General features: G+C 40.8%; 1 protein-coding gene across 2 annotated transcripts in view; it reads left to right on the top strand.

Moving 5' to 3' along the window:
- FMN1 (formin 1) overlaps positions 1 to 20,908 on the top strand; it is a 184,225-nt gene that overhangs the window by 105,377 nt on the left and 57,940 nt on the right. For both annotated transcript variants that reach the window (XR_012717260.1, XM_075282961.1), the window contains exon 8: positions 10,533 to 10,620. Coding sequence is in view for 1 of the 2 variants with exons in the window: in XM_075282961.1 (XP_075139062.1) it covers positions 10,533 to 10,620 (88 nt within the window). In the remaining variant the exon portion in view is untranslated. The remainder of the gene's footprint in view (positions 1 to 10,532; positions 10,621 to 20,908) is intronic.

Raw genomic sequence — 20,908 nt, 5'->3', positions numbered from 1 at the left:
TCTACTTCATCGGGCTAATAGAATGCATTAGCCAGTGCTGATTGGCCAGAGTACGGAATTCGGCCAATCAGCACTGGCTAATGCATTGTATTGGCGTGATGAAGCAGTGCTGAATGAGTGTGCTTAGCACACACATTCAGCTCTACTTCATCGGGCTAATAGAATGCATTGGCCAATCAGCGCTGGCCAATGCATTCTATTAGCGTGAACTGAGTTTGCACAGGGGTTCTAGTGCACCCTCGGCTCTGCTACATCAGATTGCTACATCTGATGTAGCAGTGCCGAGTGTGCATCAGATGTGTAGTTGAGCAAAACTGACTCAGCACTGCTAAGTCTCTGCATTCGCATAGGAATGCATTGGCCAGCCTTCGGCCAATCAGCGCTGGCTCTGCCGGAGGAGGCGGAGTCTAAGGTCGGACCTGAATGGAGACTGGTGTGGAGCGATCTTAGACTCCGCCTCCTCCAGCAGAGCCAGCGCTGATTGGTCGAGTTCCGTACTCTGGCCAATCAGCACTGGCCAATGCATTTCTATGGGGAAAAGTTAGCTTGCGAAAATCGCAAACTGACAGGGATTTCCATGAAATAAAGTGACTTTTATGCCCCCAGACATGCTTCCCCTGCTGTCCCAGTGTCATTCCAGGGTGTTGGTATCATTTCCTGGGGTGTCATAGTGGACTTGGTGACCCTCCAGACACGAATTTGGGTTTCCCCCTTAACGAGTTTATGTTCCCCATAGACTATAATGGGGTTCGAAACCCATTCGAACACTCGAACAGTGAGCGGCTGTTCGAATCGAATTTCGAACCTCGAACATTTTAGTGTTCGCTCATCTCTAGTTACCTCACCTAGAATAACAGAAATCAAAAGCCAGTTGCATCACTCAGGACACAGCTCCAAAAATATGACCTCTCTGTTGGCTCTCCAGCCAAGCTCTCCCCAAAGTCTGCTGCTGGAGCTGACTACTTAAGCTCCCTTAATGAGCAGACTCTCTGCAGCTGAGTTGCTGCCGGAACATCCCCAAAGTATGGACTGGAGGGGGGTGGAATGACAGGTCCCACTAACAACCTACCTGCCATTCCTAAAAATCCAGCCCAATACTGCGAATTTACCAAACTGCTCAGCAGACGAAAGTTGTCTGCTGAGAACAAACATTCCTTCTGGAGTTTTCTCATCTCACCCACCTGAGTAGTCTGGGTGAGATGTACACCCCCTCCATTACCTGACCAGCCATCAGCTTACAATATATATATATATATATATATATATATATATATATATATATATATATATATATATATATATAAATATAATTATATATAATATGTTTGTGTGTTTTGCTTCCGCGCTCCCCCTTACTCGAACATATCATATTAACCAGGTTTGAATTAATGAAACAATCCCTTTTAAAGACAATAAAGAGAGAACTTTTTTTTTTCTTCTATCAAGAATATAAAAAAAAAATTACAGAATACTCAAAGCTTGCATTAAATAGAATGCTGGACTAAGCAATGAACTATTTTGTAATAACTTTTTTTTTCTCTCCTACATCTACAATAAAAATTGGAGAAACTTTGTGCTAAGCTGTTACTTTTACCATAGCAAGAAGGACCGGTAGAAGGGATCCTATAGGGATTTTGCAGGATCAGACTGCAGAACTTTATTTAATTTTTTAAACCAAATCTATATTACTTGCAAGCTTGATTTATATTTTTTTTCTTTTGTATTTATATTAGTCATTGGAACAATATACTGTAGTCTTTTTAAGGATGTACTTTTTGAAAGCTTTTATAAAAAAAAAAAAATTATAGCATTAATTTAGCTTCTGTCTTTGACTACTATTGCTACAGTTTGCTGTTATAGAACCTTTTATGTCTTCATGTATATGCGGTTTTATATACCGGTAGAAAGCCAAAAGTGTGCTGAATTCAACACACTGTCGGCTTTCCCAATATGTGCCTAGGTGGTGGAGATATCGGTGCCGTTATTTTCTGCACCGATATCTCCCCACTAGGGTTGCGCGATCGTGTTCGGAACAGATCGGATTACGATCGGCGATCGAGAAAATTTCACAATCGCAATTCCGAACATGATCTTTTTAGGTGGGATCGAGATCGGTGATTATTTCCCACAATGCTTTGCTAATGGCCAAGCATTGTGGGAAAAGCTAACAATGTTAGCCTTCACACTGAGTATACACTCCGCTCATTCTGAGCGGAGTGTATACTCAGTGTGAAGGCTCCACTGCAGTTCCATAGGAATGAATGGAAGCAGCCGGCACACAGCCTTAACCTCCTGCACGCTGGCTGCGTCCATTCATTCTAATGGGAGACTAGCTAACATCTCTAGTAGCTACTTACCTGCAGAGATGGCTGGTCCGGTGCCCAGTGTTCTCGTTCTTCTTCGCTTCGCTGCCCCCGCCTCCCAGGTTAGTGTTAAAGAGCTAGGAAGAAGGCGGGACTTGTGGCTTAGGAGAGTGTGGGCGGCTACAGGGCGAGGAGACGTGACTTCTCCCCTCCCAGTACCTGCCCACACTCTCCTAACCCGCCCCCACTCTCCTAACCTGGGAGTCATGGGCAGCGAGGCAAAGAAGAACGAGAACACTGGGCACCAGACCAGCCATCTCTGCAGGTAAGTGGACACCAGGGGGGACTAAGTAGCCAGAGGATTTAAAAAAAAAAAATCCTCTGGCTACTTAGTGATTAAAAAAAATCACTACACAGCGTGGATTCTAACAATTAAAGCGTTCACTTGTTAGATTCCATGCTGTATAGCAGGGGTAGGGAACGTACGGCTCTCCAGCTGTTGCAAAACTACAACTCCCAGCATGCACACTTGCTCTGCTGTTCTTGGAACTTCCATGGAAGTGAATGGAGCATATTGGGAGTTGTAGTTTCACAGCAGCTGGAGAGCCGAAGGTTCCCTACCCCTGCTGTATAGTGAATAGGATTGTTTTTAAAATCCGATCACCGATTAGTAAAAAAAATCCCATTGACTTGCATTGGGATCGGAATTGGGATCAAGATCAGGTTCGAATGAGAAATGATCGGAAATCGGATTTCAAAATCAATCCTGAAAAGTAAAGATTGGCTCAACCCTACTCCCCACTGTCAGAAGGACATGTGTCTCATAGCTCAGCGTCATCGCTGGGCAGTAAGGAACACCCCCTCTGACAGTACAAGGCTATATTCGAGTAACTGGTGTTAGAAATGTTGCATGGTGTCACGGTATTATTAAAAAAAAATAAAATAAAAAAAAAAAAACGTTGGTAAATAAACTGGAACTTCGGGGTAAAGGAAGAAAAAAGTGAGATGTCGTCACCTGGTGGAATAATGCATAAATGCTAATCCAGAAATGATGTAATGGTGTCACAGTGCAAAAGTAATGCAAAATGTAAGAGAAGTAATAATTCACCCAGCAGGGGTAGCCCTGGGGTTCTCTAGAAATCATGGGAAAGGGGCCATGGTCTGTAGTTATCTTGTCATTGCTAACAGTGTCATAGCGGCTGCTCTGTCTGCTTCCCTGGTAGTTTTTCCCTTTATTGCCCCATGCTGTATTTTCTACAGCACAGTCATAAGCAGAAATAGTTCTGTAATCTCTGACTTGTTTCTGTTCTCTTACAAAGAGTCTAGAAATGCAATTTATGTGTTATACGGAACTTTTATTACTACTTTCTCCAAGTTTCCTATTATTTTCTGCTATATATTTATTGCTGTGGACTGACCAAGCCAAGCCGTCCATGTGTGGGTTTGTCGAGTGTTGTGATCACACACCAGGATGTTTTTGAGATATGAAGAATTGTGATCCATCACCCTGCATCTGTCAGCACCATGATTAACATATCAAAGCTCAAGACGGGGTTAGCATAGCGGCCTCTCTGGCGTCTTCTCCCCCTTGGACCTCCCTAATTGCTTGCATGTGTTTTCGGAGCTTTAAAACAGAAGTACAAGGGTCCCGTGTTACTGGAGAGATATGTGTCACCATAGCTTGACTAGGGATAGTCCCATGAGAGAGATTGTGTGTGAGGGTCATGCAGTCGTAGCTCAGGGGCTTAAGATCAGGAGCACAACAGAAAAGTGTCTATTTACAGATTGTAGACTATGGCATTCAGGTTATGCAGTACATGGAGATCACTACAGTTCATCATTATATCACAGAACAGGTTAGGGTCTGGTCACATTACATTTATGGCCTCCATGTAACCTATATGCCGAGACAAACTTGTTGAGCGGATGGTATACAGTGGCATTTGTCATCCTTAAGGTCCCAAGAATACGCTAATTGTACAATTTATTTATTTATTTTTTTAACTGGACACTGTAATATGGATTTGTGGTCTACTGTACTATTACAGCTATTCCATACATTTTGTTTTGCAGTACAAGGACCCCCCGAACGGAATATCAGCGCAACTGCAAGCGCTGTGCAGTTAAAGTGCACGGACCCCATAGACTATAGTGGGGTCCGTGCGCTTTAACTGCACAGTGCTCCTCCTATACATTCTCCTCTTGCTACTTGTGGACTTGGTGACTCTCCTTTAGTTGAATAGTGGTTTCCCCTGAAATGAGCATTCTTTCCCATAGACTATAATGAGATTCAATATTCGATCGAGAAGTCGAATATTTCACCACTCGCTCATCTCTACAGACACTGCATACGAATGTATGTATATATATGTGTGTGTATATATATATATATACACACACACACACACACACACACACACACACACACACACACACACACACACACACACACACACACACTGGGGCAAAAAAGTATTTAGTCAGTCACCAATAGTGCAAGTTTCACCACTTAAAAAGATGAGGCGTCTGGAATTTATATCATAGGTAGACCTCAACTGTGAGAGACAAAATGAGAAAACAAATCCAGAAAATCACATTGTCTGATTTTGTAAGAATTTATTTGCAAATTATGGTGGAAAATAAGTATTTGGTCACCTACAAACAATCAAGATTTCTGGCTCTCACAGACCTGTAACTTCTTCTTTAAGAGTCTCCTCTTTCCTCCACTCATTACCTGTAGTAATGGCACCTGTTTAAACTTATCAGTATAAAAAGACACCTGTGCACACCCTCAAACAGTCAGATTCCAAACTCCACTATGGTGAAGACCAAAGACCTGTCAAAGGACACCAGAAACAAAATTGTAGCCCTGCACCAGGCTGGGAAGACTGAATATGCAATAGGCAACCAGCTTGGATTGAAGAAATCAACTGTGGGAGCAATAATTAGAAAATGGAAGACATAGAAGACCACTGATAATCTCCCTCGATCTGGGGCTCCACGCAAAATCTCACCCCGTGGGGTCAAAATGATCACAAGAACGGTGTGCAAAAATCCCAGAACCACGCGGGGGGACCTAGTGAATGAACTGCAGAGAGCTGGGACCAATGTAACAAAGCCTACCATCAGTAACACACTACGCCGCCAGGGACTCAGATCCTGCAGTGCCAGACGTGTCCCACTGCTTAAGCCAGTACAGGTTCAGGCCCGTCTGAAGTTTGCTAGAGAGCATTTGGATGATCCAGAAGAGTATTGGGAGAAACCAAACTGGAACTGTTTGGTAGAAACACAACTTTTCGTGTTTGGAGGAAAAAGAATAATGAGTTGCATCCATCAAACACCATACCTACTGTAAAGCATGGGGGTGGAAACATCATGCTTTGGGGCTGTTTCTCTGCAAAGGGGCCAGGACGACTGATCCGGGTACATGAAAGAATGAATGGGGCCATGTATCGTGAGATTTTGAGTGCAAACCTCCTTCCATCAGCAAGGGCATTGAAGATGAAACGTGGGTGGGTCTTTCAACATGACAATGATCCAAAGCACACCGCCAGGGCAACGAAGGAGTGGCTTTGTAAGAAGCATTTCAAGGTCCTGGAGTGGCCTAGCCAGTCTCCAGATCTCCAGATCCTATAGAAAACCTTTGGAGGGAGTTGAAAGTCCGTGTTGCCAAGCGACAGCCCCAAAACATCACTGCTCTAGAGGAGATCTGCATGGAGGAATGGGCCAACATACCAACAACAGTGTGTGCCAACCTTGTGAAGACTTACAGAAAACGTTTGACCTCTGTCATTGCCAACAAAGGATATATAACAAAGTATTGAGATGAAATTTTGTTACTGACCAAATACTTATTTTCCACCATAATTTGCAAATAAATTCTTACAAAATCAGACAATGTGATTTTCTGGATTTGTTTTCTCATTTTGTCTCTCATAGTTGAGGTCTACCTATGATGTAAATTACAGACGCCTCTCATCTTTTTAAGTGGCGGAACTTGCACTATTGGTGACTGACTAAATACTTTTTTGCCCCACTGTATAAGAAAAAAAAATAATTTTGTCACTGTTTTTACATTCAGTATATTGAATTGGGTCTGTCAAAATCCATTTATTGTACTAAAAAAAAATGTGTAATGCAAACAAGGCCTTAAACTGGAAACTTAAAAAAGTGCCTCAGAACCCAGTAGTGACAGCCCCCTTCCAGAACTAGACTGCAAAATGGCACAGGATCCTGGTTAAATTAGAAAAATCTTTAGAAAAAATTCTGCGATCAGGCTCAGCAAACAATAAGGATGAAATTCAAGGACTCTTAGTTGGATATGAAGATTTTAAGGTCATCTTTGAGTGAATGGTCTATTAAAACGTTCTCTATTGTGAGTTTCAGGTTGGTAATGTTAAACTTATTGAGAATTCTGTTGCCATTGTTTATTGGTAAATTTCCTTGAGAAACTTGAGTACAGCCTTGCAGAAAATGATGTAAGCTTGTTAAAATTTAGACAAGACCGGACACCAAAGATTAGATGGCTCATTCTTCCACTACCCACCCCTCGGCATCATGCTAATGTGTCGGTTTCATCACTCGACAGCGGTAGAGCTGAGTTTCTGATGACAATTTGCTTTGGAGTCTTTGTTTAGCCAGATAAGTCTTGTATCCTTGATGAGAGGAATAACAATAGAATCCAATCATGCAATTACATCCCACGTGTATAATTTGAATGCCAAGTCCGTGTTCTCTTGCGTAAACTACTTTTATAAAGTATTTTTTAATCCACCATGACATTTACTCAATACTCTTGGTAAATTGTCCACATACGTTGCCAGATGTAAGAAATGTTTTAATGCATTATACTCCGTTACAAAAATCTTCACTTGAAAATTCAGTTTTCTGTAAGACGTCTAGAGATTTAAGCTCCTGGACACTTGGATGATGATAAGATTAAACCTGAGTATAGGCCAGTGGTCTGTACCCTATGATCTACAACTCCAATGTACTGTGTGTTAAAAAGTTTTGCCTTTGTTAATCTACTGAAGGTCCTGCTGAAGTTTCCTTTAAAACTTGAACGGAGTGTTACAAATCCAATGTTGTACCTATGGATCTTTTGATCTTATAGATCCACTTTTTGCCTCCATTTTTTTCCTATTCTCAACTCCATTTCACAAGCCGGACAGCTCATAAGTGCCTGGATCTATTGTCAGTTTCCTGGCCCCCAATTTGTACGATATGGTTGGGTAAATATTGGAGACTACTACGTTCACGTCTGAATTTTCTGGTTCTGATTTGAGTTGGTGTTCTGGCATGGTATGCAAAATACTCTATCAACAAGGGAGCTTGGTCCAAAAGTTGTTGGCATCTCAAATGAGTTTAGTTAAGAAGTTGTTGTGTACGTCTTTTCCTATAGTTGTGGATCATATATGTCATGTTAGACTCAAAATTTCCTTTGCTGTGTGTCACACAGGTAGTACATCGCTTGGTACCACTGAGGTTTTCAAGGGTAGTTGAGGACGGTCAACTGAGTGTTAATGACTTGGTTTCTCTTCCAGAGGGCCCAGTCTCATAAGTAATTGTGACCATGTGTATTTGTGTTTAGAGACCTGAACTTCTTGGCTGAGCATTACGTGGACTTCTCAAATATTTAGAATAAAAGGATTTTGGGTGTGGGGTGTTTATCACTGAGATTTTTTTCTTCCGTTCATTTACACTGAATATTTCTGTATTTGTTGAAGATGTTTACCCATTCATTGCTGGCAAAGCCTGCACATTTTGATAGACGAGTTTTTTTTGCCATTTTGGCAAGAATAGAGTTAAGGAAACGCGGGCTTATTTCTGTATATCTACCATCACTTTACTTGTAACATCACTGCTATTACAGGAAGCTTGTAGCTTTTGACTTGCAACCCTGTTAGAGGTATTCTGGTTGAATCTTTTTGGTTTTGACACTTAAGTATTTTTTTTATACAATGACGTTTTTGGATGTTGGCAAAATGAATGGAAACAGTTGCTTGGGTGTGGTTATAATTTCCCGATAATGGAAATTATGTGGCACTATAAAATTGTTTGGTACAGTGATTTTCCTTTGGTAGTTTGAAATGGGTGCTCAAAAATGTGTGCTGGAGCCAACAATTTGGCATAAATGAATGACTCATGAATAAGTACAAATGAATATACTAAAATTTATAATGTATAATTTTAAAGAAAAATGCTGCTTTTTCCACTTATCAGGCTGCTTTTCTTTTCTACTGCTCTTCTCTACTCCTCTTCTCCTCTTCTCTCCTCTTCTCTTCTCCTCTTCTCTCCTCTTCTCTTCTCCTCTCTTCTCTTCTTTTCTCTTCTCCTCTTCTCTCTTCTCCTCTTCTCTTCTCTTCTCTTCTTCTTCTCCTCTTCTTCTTCTCCTTCTCCTTAATTACTGAAATAAGGTGTTCATCAATGAGTTAAGAGTCGCTGGATAAAAAATTAGCCAAGACACCCCCCCCCCCCAAAAAAAAAAAAAAAAGGCGCCTGCTAGGTTCCATCCCTGTAATCAATTTCTTCTTTGTATCTATCACTTCTAATATAGAGTCACCCAAGAACGCCATTTATAAGCATCTGCATTCTTGGTGACCACAGACATTGCATCTCAGTATAAAACTGGAAAGCGCACTTCCTAAATTTACTCCAATCATATTTTCCAAGTGATAAATCACTCACAAATGCATCTGAGTAGAGTCTTGCAAAGGAGAGTAATGTGATCTCAAGTCATATCTAGTAAAGCCCCTGTATTATTCATTGGTGCGGCATAGTCTTCAAAGCCTTCAGACAAAATATGGCTGCATTTTAAGATGAGGTAACTTACAGTGGAAAGGCTACATGATGGCACTCATCACTCTCATGAAGCCAATAATCAAACAATAATCAAATTCTTACACTAAACACTCCTTTGTTCCAGGATGTGTTACAAGACATTTATAATAATAATAATAATAATAATAATAATAATAATAATTCAGAACTTAAACTGGTTGGCCACCAATATTGAAAGACCAATGTCATACATTCTGCTTACTCCAAGTGGATAAAAATCAGTCCCTGGTCATGTGATGAATATCATATTCTGATCTCATAGCAAATACACCAAGAACAGGCTACGTTCAAGGCACTCAGAACCCCTTATGTTTGCCAGCACTCAAAGAATTATCTCAGCGGGGCTAAACAGCTGAAAATAGAACTTTTTAATACTTATTCTATGAAAAGGCCTTAAAAATCCAAGTCAAAATAACCAAAAAGACAATAACTTTATAATGTATATTAGTGCCGAAAAGCGGCATCCCTATGTGATGTATCGATAAGAGTTTACCTTTTTGTGGTACTAGAAGTGTTATTATCTTTTTGCTTATTTTGACTTGTGTTTGAGGTTTTTTTATAGGATAAATATTAAGTTATATTTTTAGATCTCAAATAGGGCAATCAAAATCATCTGAGCAATTCACGTTAAGAAGCTCCTAGAAGCCGTGTATAGCATGAAGTTCTACAAAAGTAGACATTCAGGTTAACTATTAAATATGGAAGGAGCCCCTGCCATAAATAACAGCAGGACATATTCTCCGCGCAAACATCTGCGTTCGGCATTGTGGTCTTGTGCACAATAAAAGTACTTATAAAGATGTCACTCTATTGTATTATGTTTTGGAAAACATGAGTGAGACCCATTGTCTGGAGACAGTATGTTACACACACATGTTCCCTTTAATACTTGCGGTTGCTGGGATTAGAGGTTCTCTCTTCTGTTACAAAAATCCAAGCAAGAATACTGACTGCACCAGATTACACTTCTCTATTTAGTCCTGCTTTAGGCTATGGCCACACAGTCTGAACACGCTGAAGAATTTCCATAGGGAATCTCTGTCGTGTGTTTTGCAAGCTGCTGTGGACCCAGCCTTTTGGTGCTTTTATACACAGCACTTTTTGGAAAACCTCCACTATGGTTGTTGAGCCAAAGCCACAGGTGGATCCAGCAAGCAGAAAAGTACAAGTCCTTCTTTTATATCTCCTGTTTATTTTACTTCCTTTTGTAGATGTTCCTCAAAAAGCTTTGGTGGCATTTGTCCAAAAAATACTGTCCCTCAACCAGTGTGTGGTTTCTGAAGGTTTATTCTGCCATTGCTAGTTTGCCCTTTTCTAGGGCAGAATTTAGAACATTGTTGTATAGTAAAATGGTGGTTAATACTCGCAACAATTTTCTCTTTCTTACAGATTATAAAACTACTGGACGGAAAGAGATCGCAGGCCGTAGGAATTTTAATATCCAGTTTACACCTTGACATGAAGGACATTCAGCAAGGTAGGTAGTCTGTTTTTCCTAGTTTTATGAATATTGGCAAAAATAGACGATGTATCTGTTTTTCATGTGAAAAAGGGAATGGACTTTGTGAATAAGACCTTAGAGCGCATTCACACAACTGTGAAACTCTGAATGTGTTGGCTGGATTTACTGGCCTGTATAGTATGCCGGGAGAGAGGGACTCCTAACAGTATAGTTATCTATGTTGTTACGAGTACCTGCTTCCCAGCTTCTCTATTATCAGAACCTCCAACACTCGTATACAATACTTCTCCCGAGCTGCACCACTCCTCTGGAATGCTCTACCCTGGACAATCAGATTAACTCCCAATTTCTACAGTTTCAAACACAAACTAAAGACGCATCTTTTCAGACAGGCCTATCACAATTCCTAATGTAAACCCTTCCGTACTATAATTAGAATCCCCAAAATTTAACCCTCCTCTGTCCCCGTTCCCACATTTCCCCACATGATATGATGCCGTTTCAGGCTAACTTTATAGGTCCAAGCTCCATCCACATATTAAAGGACACGTCTGGTGATGGCTCATAAAGTTTTATGTTTGTGTAATGACAGTAACCTCTATTACAGAATTATTTGACCCCCTGTATAATCAATGCCGCCTCTGCTACCTCTTGTGTCACCCCCTCTACCTCATAGATTGCAAGCTCTTGCGAGCAGGGAGTCCCTCTCCCGACATAAGGCGCAAGCCAGTAAACTCAGCCAACACTGATGTGTGAATGTGCCCCTAGTCTTTCTTAACGTTGGAGTAAAGACATAATTGCTCTTAGTATTGCTTGCCAAGGTATCTAAATGTCCTTCTTGCCCATCACATTGAGATTATGGCAAATGTGTTTTATTTGTATGTCCTATTTGGGAAGGAAAAAACAAGAATAAAAAAAAACCAAAAAAAAAAAAAACGGAGTAGGTTCTAAGAAGAGACAAGATGACGTGTGACTATATTGAATATGGATGTTATCGAAAGCAGATGTGTCTTCATGTGGAGAATCTTGTTTGAGAATTGTCCTTTTGATGCTAAAAACACAATAAAATAGTATTTAAGACTGAAAAATGCTCCATCTATCCAGTTCTGTCTATTATTCTGCAATGTTCATTCTGCAGAAGGCAAAACGTATATAATAATAATAATAATACATTTTATCTATATAGCGCCAACATATTCCGCAGCACTTTACAAATTGTAGGGTTCAAATACAGACAAAAAAGAGACATTACAGAGTAATAGGATGGAAATCCCCTTTACTGGAAATGGATAAAATGTGACAAGTAATTAAGATATTGGTCTGGCTTATGGGGTGCTCTTTTGGGATCACTTACCGTCTTAAGACTCCCAATATGGATGAGGATGAGTTGTTGAAACTGCACAACTTCTTTTTTGCACTTTGTAAAAGGTACTGGATATAGGAAGATACCTTCTTTATCTGACAAATAACTAGATGACGACCTACATTTATTTACAATAAGTTTTTGATGTTTTATACTATAGTTTGCTGTAATTTTTCGCTTTTCAGCTGCATGTAACTTGGGGAAGGTGTGTGTTGAGCTACTCACCTACTGGATACGGATCCATCTGTATCCCATTACTGCAGGAATGACCTTGGTCTTTGAAGTACAAGGCTCGTTAGTTCAAGGGCCACTTAGATGGAAGTATTACAGGGGCTTTGCTGTGTTTTACACAGTTTTCCCCTACACTCCCTCCAGGAATTAGCACTCCCAGCCCCCCTGCCCCTTGCCCTCTTGCTGATCATTATTAAGACTTTAGCTACTTTTTAATCAGTTTAACACATTGGTGAGTTTCCACATGATGGCTCTGACTGGAGCTTGTGGGACCGTAGGGGAGCGTGCTGGGCCTCTCATTTGTCAAGTGTGGAATTCAGCAATACTGTATTGGCCAACGCTGAGTACAATAATGTAATGAAGTGGTTTTTGGGGAATATTTTACACTTAAAATTAGACCTAATACAGTTTTCAGTGTGTTTTGTAAGGCCCGCTTTACATCTGCATTTGGTAATCTGGACGGGGGAGTCCACTTGTGAACCCCCCAAAAAGAAACCTATATGCATTAAAAAGCAGTTAGCTAAGAAACCACAAGGACCCCATAGACTATAATGGGGTCCGTGTGGGTTTCCGCTCAGTTTCCGCATGAATTATACAGAGAGAAAAGTGCTGCTTGCAGGACTTTTCTCTCCACCTGATTTATGCGGACACCGAGCAGAAACCAGACGTCCCCATTATAGTCTATGGGGCCCATGTGGTTTCTTAGCTAACCGCTTTTTAATGCGTATAGGTTTCCGTTTGGGGGGTCCCCAAGTGGACTCACCATATGGAATCCCAAACGCAGATGTAAACTGGGGGTAAGAGCTGATTTAATAGTCTCTCTTTGCATATTTCAAGGAAATAAGTTGCAGACTTGTTTCTACTAAATGCAATTTAAAGAAGTCCTTTGTGTTCTCTAAGATGTTATATACTAGCGCAAAGCTTTCAGGTTTGCAGGTACATGCCCCCCATTCCAGAGATATTCATAGCCAAAACGAACAGCACCAATATCGCTGCACTGTAAAAGGGGCAGTGATGAACGCCCCCCTGATGATGCACTTCTATTAGTGTATAGACTTGCATTGTGGGGAAGGGCATTTCTCACCACCCAGCAATGATGCGGAGCTGCAAGACTGGCCCATCTGTGCAGTGATATTGGAAGCCAAAACTAAAGGTACTGATATCTCTGGAACCTGGGCATGTATCTGCAGAGGGAACTAACACTACAGGAGTTTTCTGTGTGATATATGTCAAAAGCAGCAGCACTACTAGCTACGAGAAGGCGTTGCACAGACTCTAGAGCAGGAAAATGGTAAGAATTTTTGAATGAAAGCTGGGCTTTCTTTTTTTTTTTTTTGCATTTAGGTAGCAAATGAACAATACCAAAAAAGGTGGGTGCTTCCCAGCCATAGCTATTAGAAATACTTCTGAAAGCCCTATTCACAAGTGAACATTATAAAATTTACTGTCTGAGGTAGACGTGCAATATTTATCACAGTTTATAAGTTCTAAGGGATCTTGATCCCATCACATTGCTTGAACACGAACTGTGCATTCACAATAACCTCAAGTAGTCACTTTCTAAATATTATTAAACAAGTCATCCTAAAATGTAAATTTCCCTGAATCTTTGTTACATTCATAAATACTTGTGAACGTTTCTGTACTTTCCAGGGAGTTTTTAAAAGGAAAGGAGTTTGGGTGATGTAATCTTTCAAATATAGGCTACACATATTTTTGTCAAACATAAACAATTAAACTATGTGAAATATTAAAGTATTTGTAACAATACCTTGGGCATAGCTTGAGGGAGGTTTATGAAGACTGGCATATTCAGAACTAGTCTTCATATCCACTGTACTTGTGAAGGGTACACTCATTTTTGAGGAAGCGCATGCCTCCGCGTACATCAGGCTTGTAATTGACATTTTGGGGATCATTTATGACAGTAGATCTAAAGCAACACCCACACACAAGCTCGTCCGTGAAAGTGAGTGGGAGGTGCAAAACAGTCACAAAATTTTGAATAAAAATCAGATTTGCACAAATAAGTCTCCCACGCTATCTTGCCACGGGAGTTGGTCAGTTCCCCAGCGAACGTGCACCCGGACCATTTTTTTTTTTTTAGTCAAAAGGAGTCTAGTGTGGTCCTGTACCCCATTTCTATACTTAGGATTGGTCATCAATATTAGATCTGCAATATTCTGTTAGCCAAGATACCCACAAGTTCCATTTGTTCAGGGACAGCATTGATCCTGGTATTTTTATGTGCTTGAAGCCATGATGAATGCTGCAGTGCCACCCCATTGAACCAGCAATGCAGTGTAACTACGGCATATAAACCATTCCAAGAGCCGTGCTGTCCTGGAGCGGCAGATCTGTGGGGTTCTTGGCTGTTGGGTCCTTGCAGATCTAACATAATATAATAGAACAAAAAAGTATCTAAGATCTCTTGATCGTCTATTAAAAGGGCCATCAAAAAATTTGCTTGTAGATCAGTTGAAATCAATGGGAGGAATTTTTTAACACATCTTTGCCAGATTTCTAAAGATTTGTTGAGTCATTGGCGCATAGCCTTGGTGCTTAAAAATGGCAACTGTTTACAAAAATGGCTGTCACATGGCCGTTTTGACATTTCTGTCACTATAGCCTTAGGGTTCTGTTCACTGGTTGTACACAGCGATCAAATGGTGGGATGGTTGACTGTTAGATAAGTAGTGTGGTACGGAAGGGCTTAGCTCTCCTACAACTGGATTCCATCTCTCCTTTGGGATCAAACCTATGGCCCTACCCAGCATATTGTAAAGATGGAATGTAGTATATATGTCTGTATTTGCTCTTAACAGTTCAGTAGAGTTTAGTATTACTACACAGTTAATTTGATTCTCTTGATCTTGAACATCTATACTGTACCAAATATATTCATGGATGACCTTTTGTATTTTTTAGTGGATTTGTAGTCTTATGATACATAACCGCTCTGGATGATGGGTTATAGACTTTTTGGACCTGTATCATAAAGACATCTTTCAGGTCGGGGAGGTAGACAGAGCTTTGATCTCCAAAGCAGAGTTATAATCACATGATTTGTTGTTCCTTTGAAAATGATTCTGAGCGTGGCTAATTCAAAGACTAAAGGCTGCCGCTGAAGCGTCTGACGTGACTGTCTTTACATTTCGTCCAGGATCATCTTGAAATTGATGAATCCAGCACATTAACCTTCATACTGTATATCACAATGATTGCAGATTCCTGTTAGTTGCAGTAGACCGCCACGTGTACTCAGTTACATAAAGACATCTTGAGAGGCAATCATAAAGGATATTTCTAACTATAGTGGATGTATAGGTTGATGTCAGCAGGCATGTGTAAAAACAAGTAGGGCATTCATCTTAAAGGGGTCTGCTGTGATACGAGAAACCACGCCATATCCTCTGGCTATTGTGCGCTTTCATTTCAATTGAATTAAGCTAAACTGTAGGACACTGGGTATTAAACAGGTACATATAGTCTTGATTTTATTTTTATTTCATCAACTTTCCTAAGCAAAGTCAAATTTGTAAATCCTGAACAGCCCCTTTAAATTATATGTAATGTCAGATCGCTATAAATATATATATTTAATTTTCCACAATATCTGACAACGCTGTGGGTTTTTTTTTTTTTTAGAGATTTATCGACTTAATTTTGTTGATGGGAACAAGATGCAGCACCAGTTTATTGGAGAAAACTGTACAAATAAAAGGAGGCTGTAATATCCTTATGGGCTGTTTCTAGTTTGGATACAAGATGATATATGGGTGGGCATTGAGGTTTACAGGTTGTATATAATGTCCTGTGCCACATTCACATTCATGTTACCAGGGGTGCCTGACTATCATATGCAATAGCTCCCCAGATCATCACACCAGCAGTTTGGGGCAGTGCACTGCTCCGGAACAAAGGCATCTTGCAACGAGCCCTCCATGCTCAAATCAGACCACTGTAGGATCCCAAAAAGAACCTGCATTCAATGCTTAAGACCATACAATACCAATCTGTTACAGCTTTCTTGTTCACAATACCACTGCAAATGAACGTGTCAGTGGCTGGCTGTCAATGTCAGGATATGTAATGGACATAGTGACCCCATATTTAGGATGCTAAGCACCAGGAAATGGTCTGGGCAGAGACAGTAATGTGTAATGAAGTTTGGCGCTGCCTGTGTTTTGGCTAGTGTATAAGAAATTGTGGAAACTGCTTGTGGTGGTTGACTGGTCAAACACTCTTCCCAACTGGTTGTTTGTGTGGGCCTCCACCTAAACTCTTGTTCTAACCATCATGTTAGAACAGACTAACAAAGTCTGTAACTAGGAAAAATATCTGAGGGTCCATTCACACAGAGAAAAATGGTGAGGAATTTGGTGTGGAATTTCAGCGCTGAAAAAAAAGCCTCCCATTGACTTCAATGGGTTCCTTCTTCTGCTACAGAAAAAGGAACCCATTAAAGTCAATGGGAGGCTTTTTTTCAGTGCTGAAATTCCAGACCAAATTCCTCACCTTTTCCCTCCGTGTGAATGGAATCTTAGGGTATCATAAAGGTATGTCTATTAGTCAGCTCTATACATCTCTTACCGAGAAGTACACTACCCAAAAGTGATCTCTGGGAACATTATAGGACAACATGGGAAGTTTGCCCTGTAATTAGAATACACCTGTAATTACTCGCATATCTGTCTGAGACATAACTGCATGCTGAGTTTTGCATCATTGTGACATTTTTATTTGGGTGCTTTTTTTTCAGATTTGTTAATGAGTATATTTTAACCCATGTGGTCTGCTTAGGTGACTGTATCATACCAGCTGTATTAGAGCTGCAAATACCATTAGTCCCATGGGTGTAATGACCTGAACAAGCTACATCATGGATCCCTTTGATGCTGTCAGTTAAGGCCACTAGACCAGCAGGTGGGAATTGATTTGTAGCTGTAGTACGGACCTTGTGGCTGTTTGAATTGGCTTATAGCATCTATTTAAGGCTGAAGAAGAGGTTGTGGCATGGCCCATTTTTTAGAGCCTCCTTGAACATCTACGTAGAGAGATATCAACCACTGAGCTACTATAAGTAATAGAGATGAGCGAGTAGTGTTCGATCGAGTAGGTGTTCGATCGAATACTACGGTATTCGAAATACTCGTACTCGATCGAACACTACTAGCTGTTCGAAGTTTAAGGTTCGATGCAGAACCAGCGTTGATTGGCAGAATGCTATACATTCTGCCAATTAACGCTGGTTCTTCTTTTACCTTTCCGAAGTCTTCTCCGCGCTGCGTCCCCGCGTCTTCTTCCGGGTGGAATTCACTCTGCCTAGGCATCCGGCCTAGGCAGAGCTGACTGCGCATGCGCGGGCATGTCCTCACATGCGCAGTCGGCTCTGCTCAGGCGTCGGGCCGGGCAGAGCCGACCGCGCATGCGCAATCGGCTCTGCCTAGGCCCCGATGCCTAGGCAGACTGAATTTCAGCCGGAAGACGCCGGGGGGGGCGCTGCACCGGGAGAAGACTTCAAGGGGAATGCAGCCCGACCGTCACTCGTGGACTTGGTAAGTATAATTGTATCGAATTTTGCCTACCCCTGAAATGAGCATTTCCCCCCATAGACTATAATGGGGTTTGAAATACGTTCAAACAGCCGAACAGTGTGCGGCTGTTCGAATCGGAATTTCGAACTTCGGACATTTTAGTATTCGCTCATCTCTAGTAATAGTTTAGTATTGGAATTATGGGACCTCTGCGGATTAACTGAATTTATATAGAAGTATGATATATTTAAATATACTAATACACATTCGAAATTAATTTTGAGAGGACTCATTATAGTGTATTGTTAAGGTTCCCTATAGAGCTTGTGCTATCCTTCTGTGCCGTGAAGATGTCTTATAGCAACTAATGGGTTAGGTATTAGGGCTGAAGTCTGTCTAGATGTGGTCTGTGTATCTCTGGTGTCAGAGATGTTGTGCTGACGACTTTATGTAAGAGTGGAGTCTCTTGATCCCACATAAGACCTTCCATGTTCCCCGCCTCGTAAATCACCAGGCATCCGATAGACACAGTCAGGGAGGGAAGTGTCTGAAAAGTCAAGTTCACAGGAGACGGTTAAACAAGACTGAAGAGTCATCATTACTCTTTCCTGCCTCCTCTCTGACACTGTTTTTAGATTTCTATGTATACATTTGCTAGAAAGAGGATTTCCAGTCACGGGTTACTCTGTCCTCCTCATCTGAACTTATAGGGGCACAGATCTAAAGACAGACTTTATTTACAGAAATGAGAGAGTAGTGACTGATCTCTATAAATTGTTAACCATTGCCAAAACTTTTCCCAGTAAAGGTCTATCCTACTGGACCTTATCACACTGGGGATCCTTGGACCTTACCAGTGGCAGTGTAGAATAGGAGAAATATTATTTATAGAAATTTATCAAATCTAATTATGGTCTAGGAAATTAATTACAGCAATTTAAAATGGTATTTTTTTTTCAAGGTGGAAACTTGATCACTTCAGCTCATAATAGATAGCCATTAATATAAGCCAAGGTTGGCCAAACCCGGTAATTTACCGGATGGCTAATTTGTGTTGGATTGGTTGACATTAATTCAGTCTGTAATTGGATGGAAAGAGATTGGCCATGTTGATTTTGAATATGCCTAATTTTTCAGTGAGAAAAGCCACCTAAGATGTTTAGTAGCATCGTATTCCCTTCTTATTCAGAATGCTTGTACTTTTAGCCAAGCATTTGTGTGTATATGGGGAAGAGCTATTCACAAAACTGCATTAGCATTAAACTTTGGTTGAGTAAGGAATTGCTTGTGTAGTCATTCCCTAACATACTCTTATAAGTTAAAATCATCCATTGGATAGGTCCTTGCTCTGTAATTGGTTATCATGGAGAACCCCTTTATAGTCGTGAACTATGCAAATCAATATTTCAGTCCTTTAACACAGTCTAATGTTATGTTCTCATCTGCACCTATGTGTCTATCTGTTCTATTCTGTAAGAGGACCAGAACAACAGACACATGGACTGCTAAAATGGTAGACTCCAATGGTGTACAAATGGCTTCTAATGGGACCTGTTGAGTCTTCATTTAAACTGATACCGCAGGATGAAAAAGTCAGACTTGAAGCACTTTTTTTTTACACACCACGTCACAGAGACTCCAATGGAGATGGGGACCCGCCCTGACTTATGTTATCTATCTGAGGATTTAGCTCAACATGAAATACAATCTAAGATCCATGCTGTTTTCCTATTACTTGTGAATGTGGTTTTGTGAAGTCCTATTCCCTGGCATAGTCATGGATTCTGTGTGAAATCTATGCCAAAATGTCCAACCCCTGAACATGGATTTAGGATACAGACTGTTGGCTGCTTTGTATAGCTAAGTAGTAAGAAGTCTAGCTTCAGTGTGTGTACAGATGTTTAAATAGGAGAGGGGAGTAACATGGAGAGAGTATGGACAAGACAGGGAGAATTTGATTGAATGTGATCAGCCCCCAGCCAAACGGACAGTTATCTCCTGTCCTGCGGATAGGGAATGTGTCCATAACAAACCATATTATTACCATAGAATGTTTAGATGGAAACAGAATTGCCAATATGGTGAATGTTTGTAGTGACTTCCCTGTTAACCATGGGGGTTGCTCTGCGTCTCCTTAGACATATACTGTCTTCGCCCCCTGATTTGCTTCGTATTGGCTCTGTAAATACTCAGATTGATACTTCCCGGAGGCCATTTCCCCCTGACATTTCAAGCCGTGGTATTTATTCCTCTGAAATTCTGGGATAAATACGGATTACTTGGATGAACTGTGATTTAGACGTTGCGCTGTGTTCGTGTAGAGATATTGCATTTCTTTATTTACTCTATTGGTTGGGAATGTGCCCTTATTTGCATTCTCCACTTGTTACACTAATTGAACATGACTCTTGTATGAGTTTTTAATTCGGCCAAAGGAGAATGACTGCAAATGCTGTTGGTATAAAACCTTGCTTTGAAGTTTTATTTTTCCCCAGAATTCAGCAAGTTGCTTCCAGGGATTGACTTCTGGCTTCTGCAAATGTTGCAATCTCTGTTCAAGACCGTCCTTTTGAGTTGTTCATTTATCTCAATTGTGCTTGATCTTATCCACTGAATGTTTCCTGCAAATCATTGGCAAGATTACTGAAAGCCTTTTTCCAAGTCCCTCAATCCAAGAAGATACATTGCTTTGAGAACAGAGGGTGATCGTGTATTAAAAGTAAATACACAATGTTCAAGTCTTGCACCATGAACTTTGCTTTGCACCATGGTCTTGCACTCTTAAAGAGGTATTTTGGTTATCCCACGTTGAGCCTTATCTACACTAGAGATGACTTGCTGATTTTTGGGGACCACTATTGATCACAAGATTTGGGGTCCTTTTCTCCTTTCCCATTCTTTCTGTATTGGCCCGAAATGGATGGGGAAGCTCATTGTGAATGTGTTGCTGTTCAATCCACAGTCCACAGTTTCCAGCAGTTCAGTCCACAGCATTCAGCCAAGTATTGCGTCCCCTTCAAACAACTGATTGGTGGGTTTTGGTACCCCACCAGTCTGTTATTGATGACCTATCCTAAGAATAGTTCTTCCAACATAGCTTTCCATTTGTCTAAACTGAACTTGATCTCCCTGCTATACGTTGTAACATTCCAAGATGGAATCAATTGGTAGA

Source organism: Leptodactylus fuscus, chromosome 7 (assembly GCF_031893055.1).
Source record: "Leptodactylus fuscus isolate aLepFus1 chromosome 7, aLepFus1.hap2, whole genome shotgun sequence".
Classification (NCBI taxonomy): Eukaryota; Metazoa; Chordata; class Amphibia; order Anura; family Leptodactylidae; genus Leptodactylus; species Leptodactylus fuscus.
The sequence above is the reverse complement of the archived record's forward strand: the minus strand, read 5'-3'. Positions and strand labels throughout refer to the sequence as shown.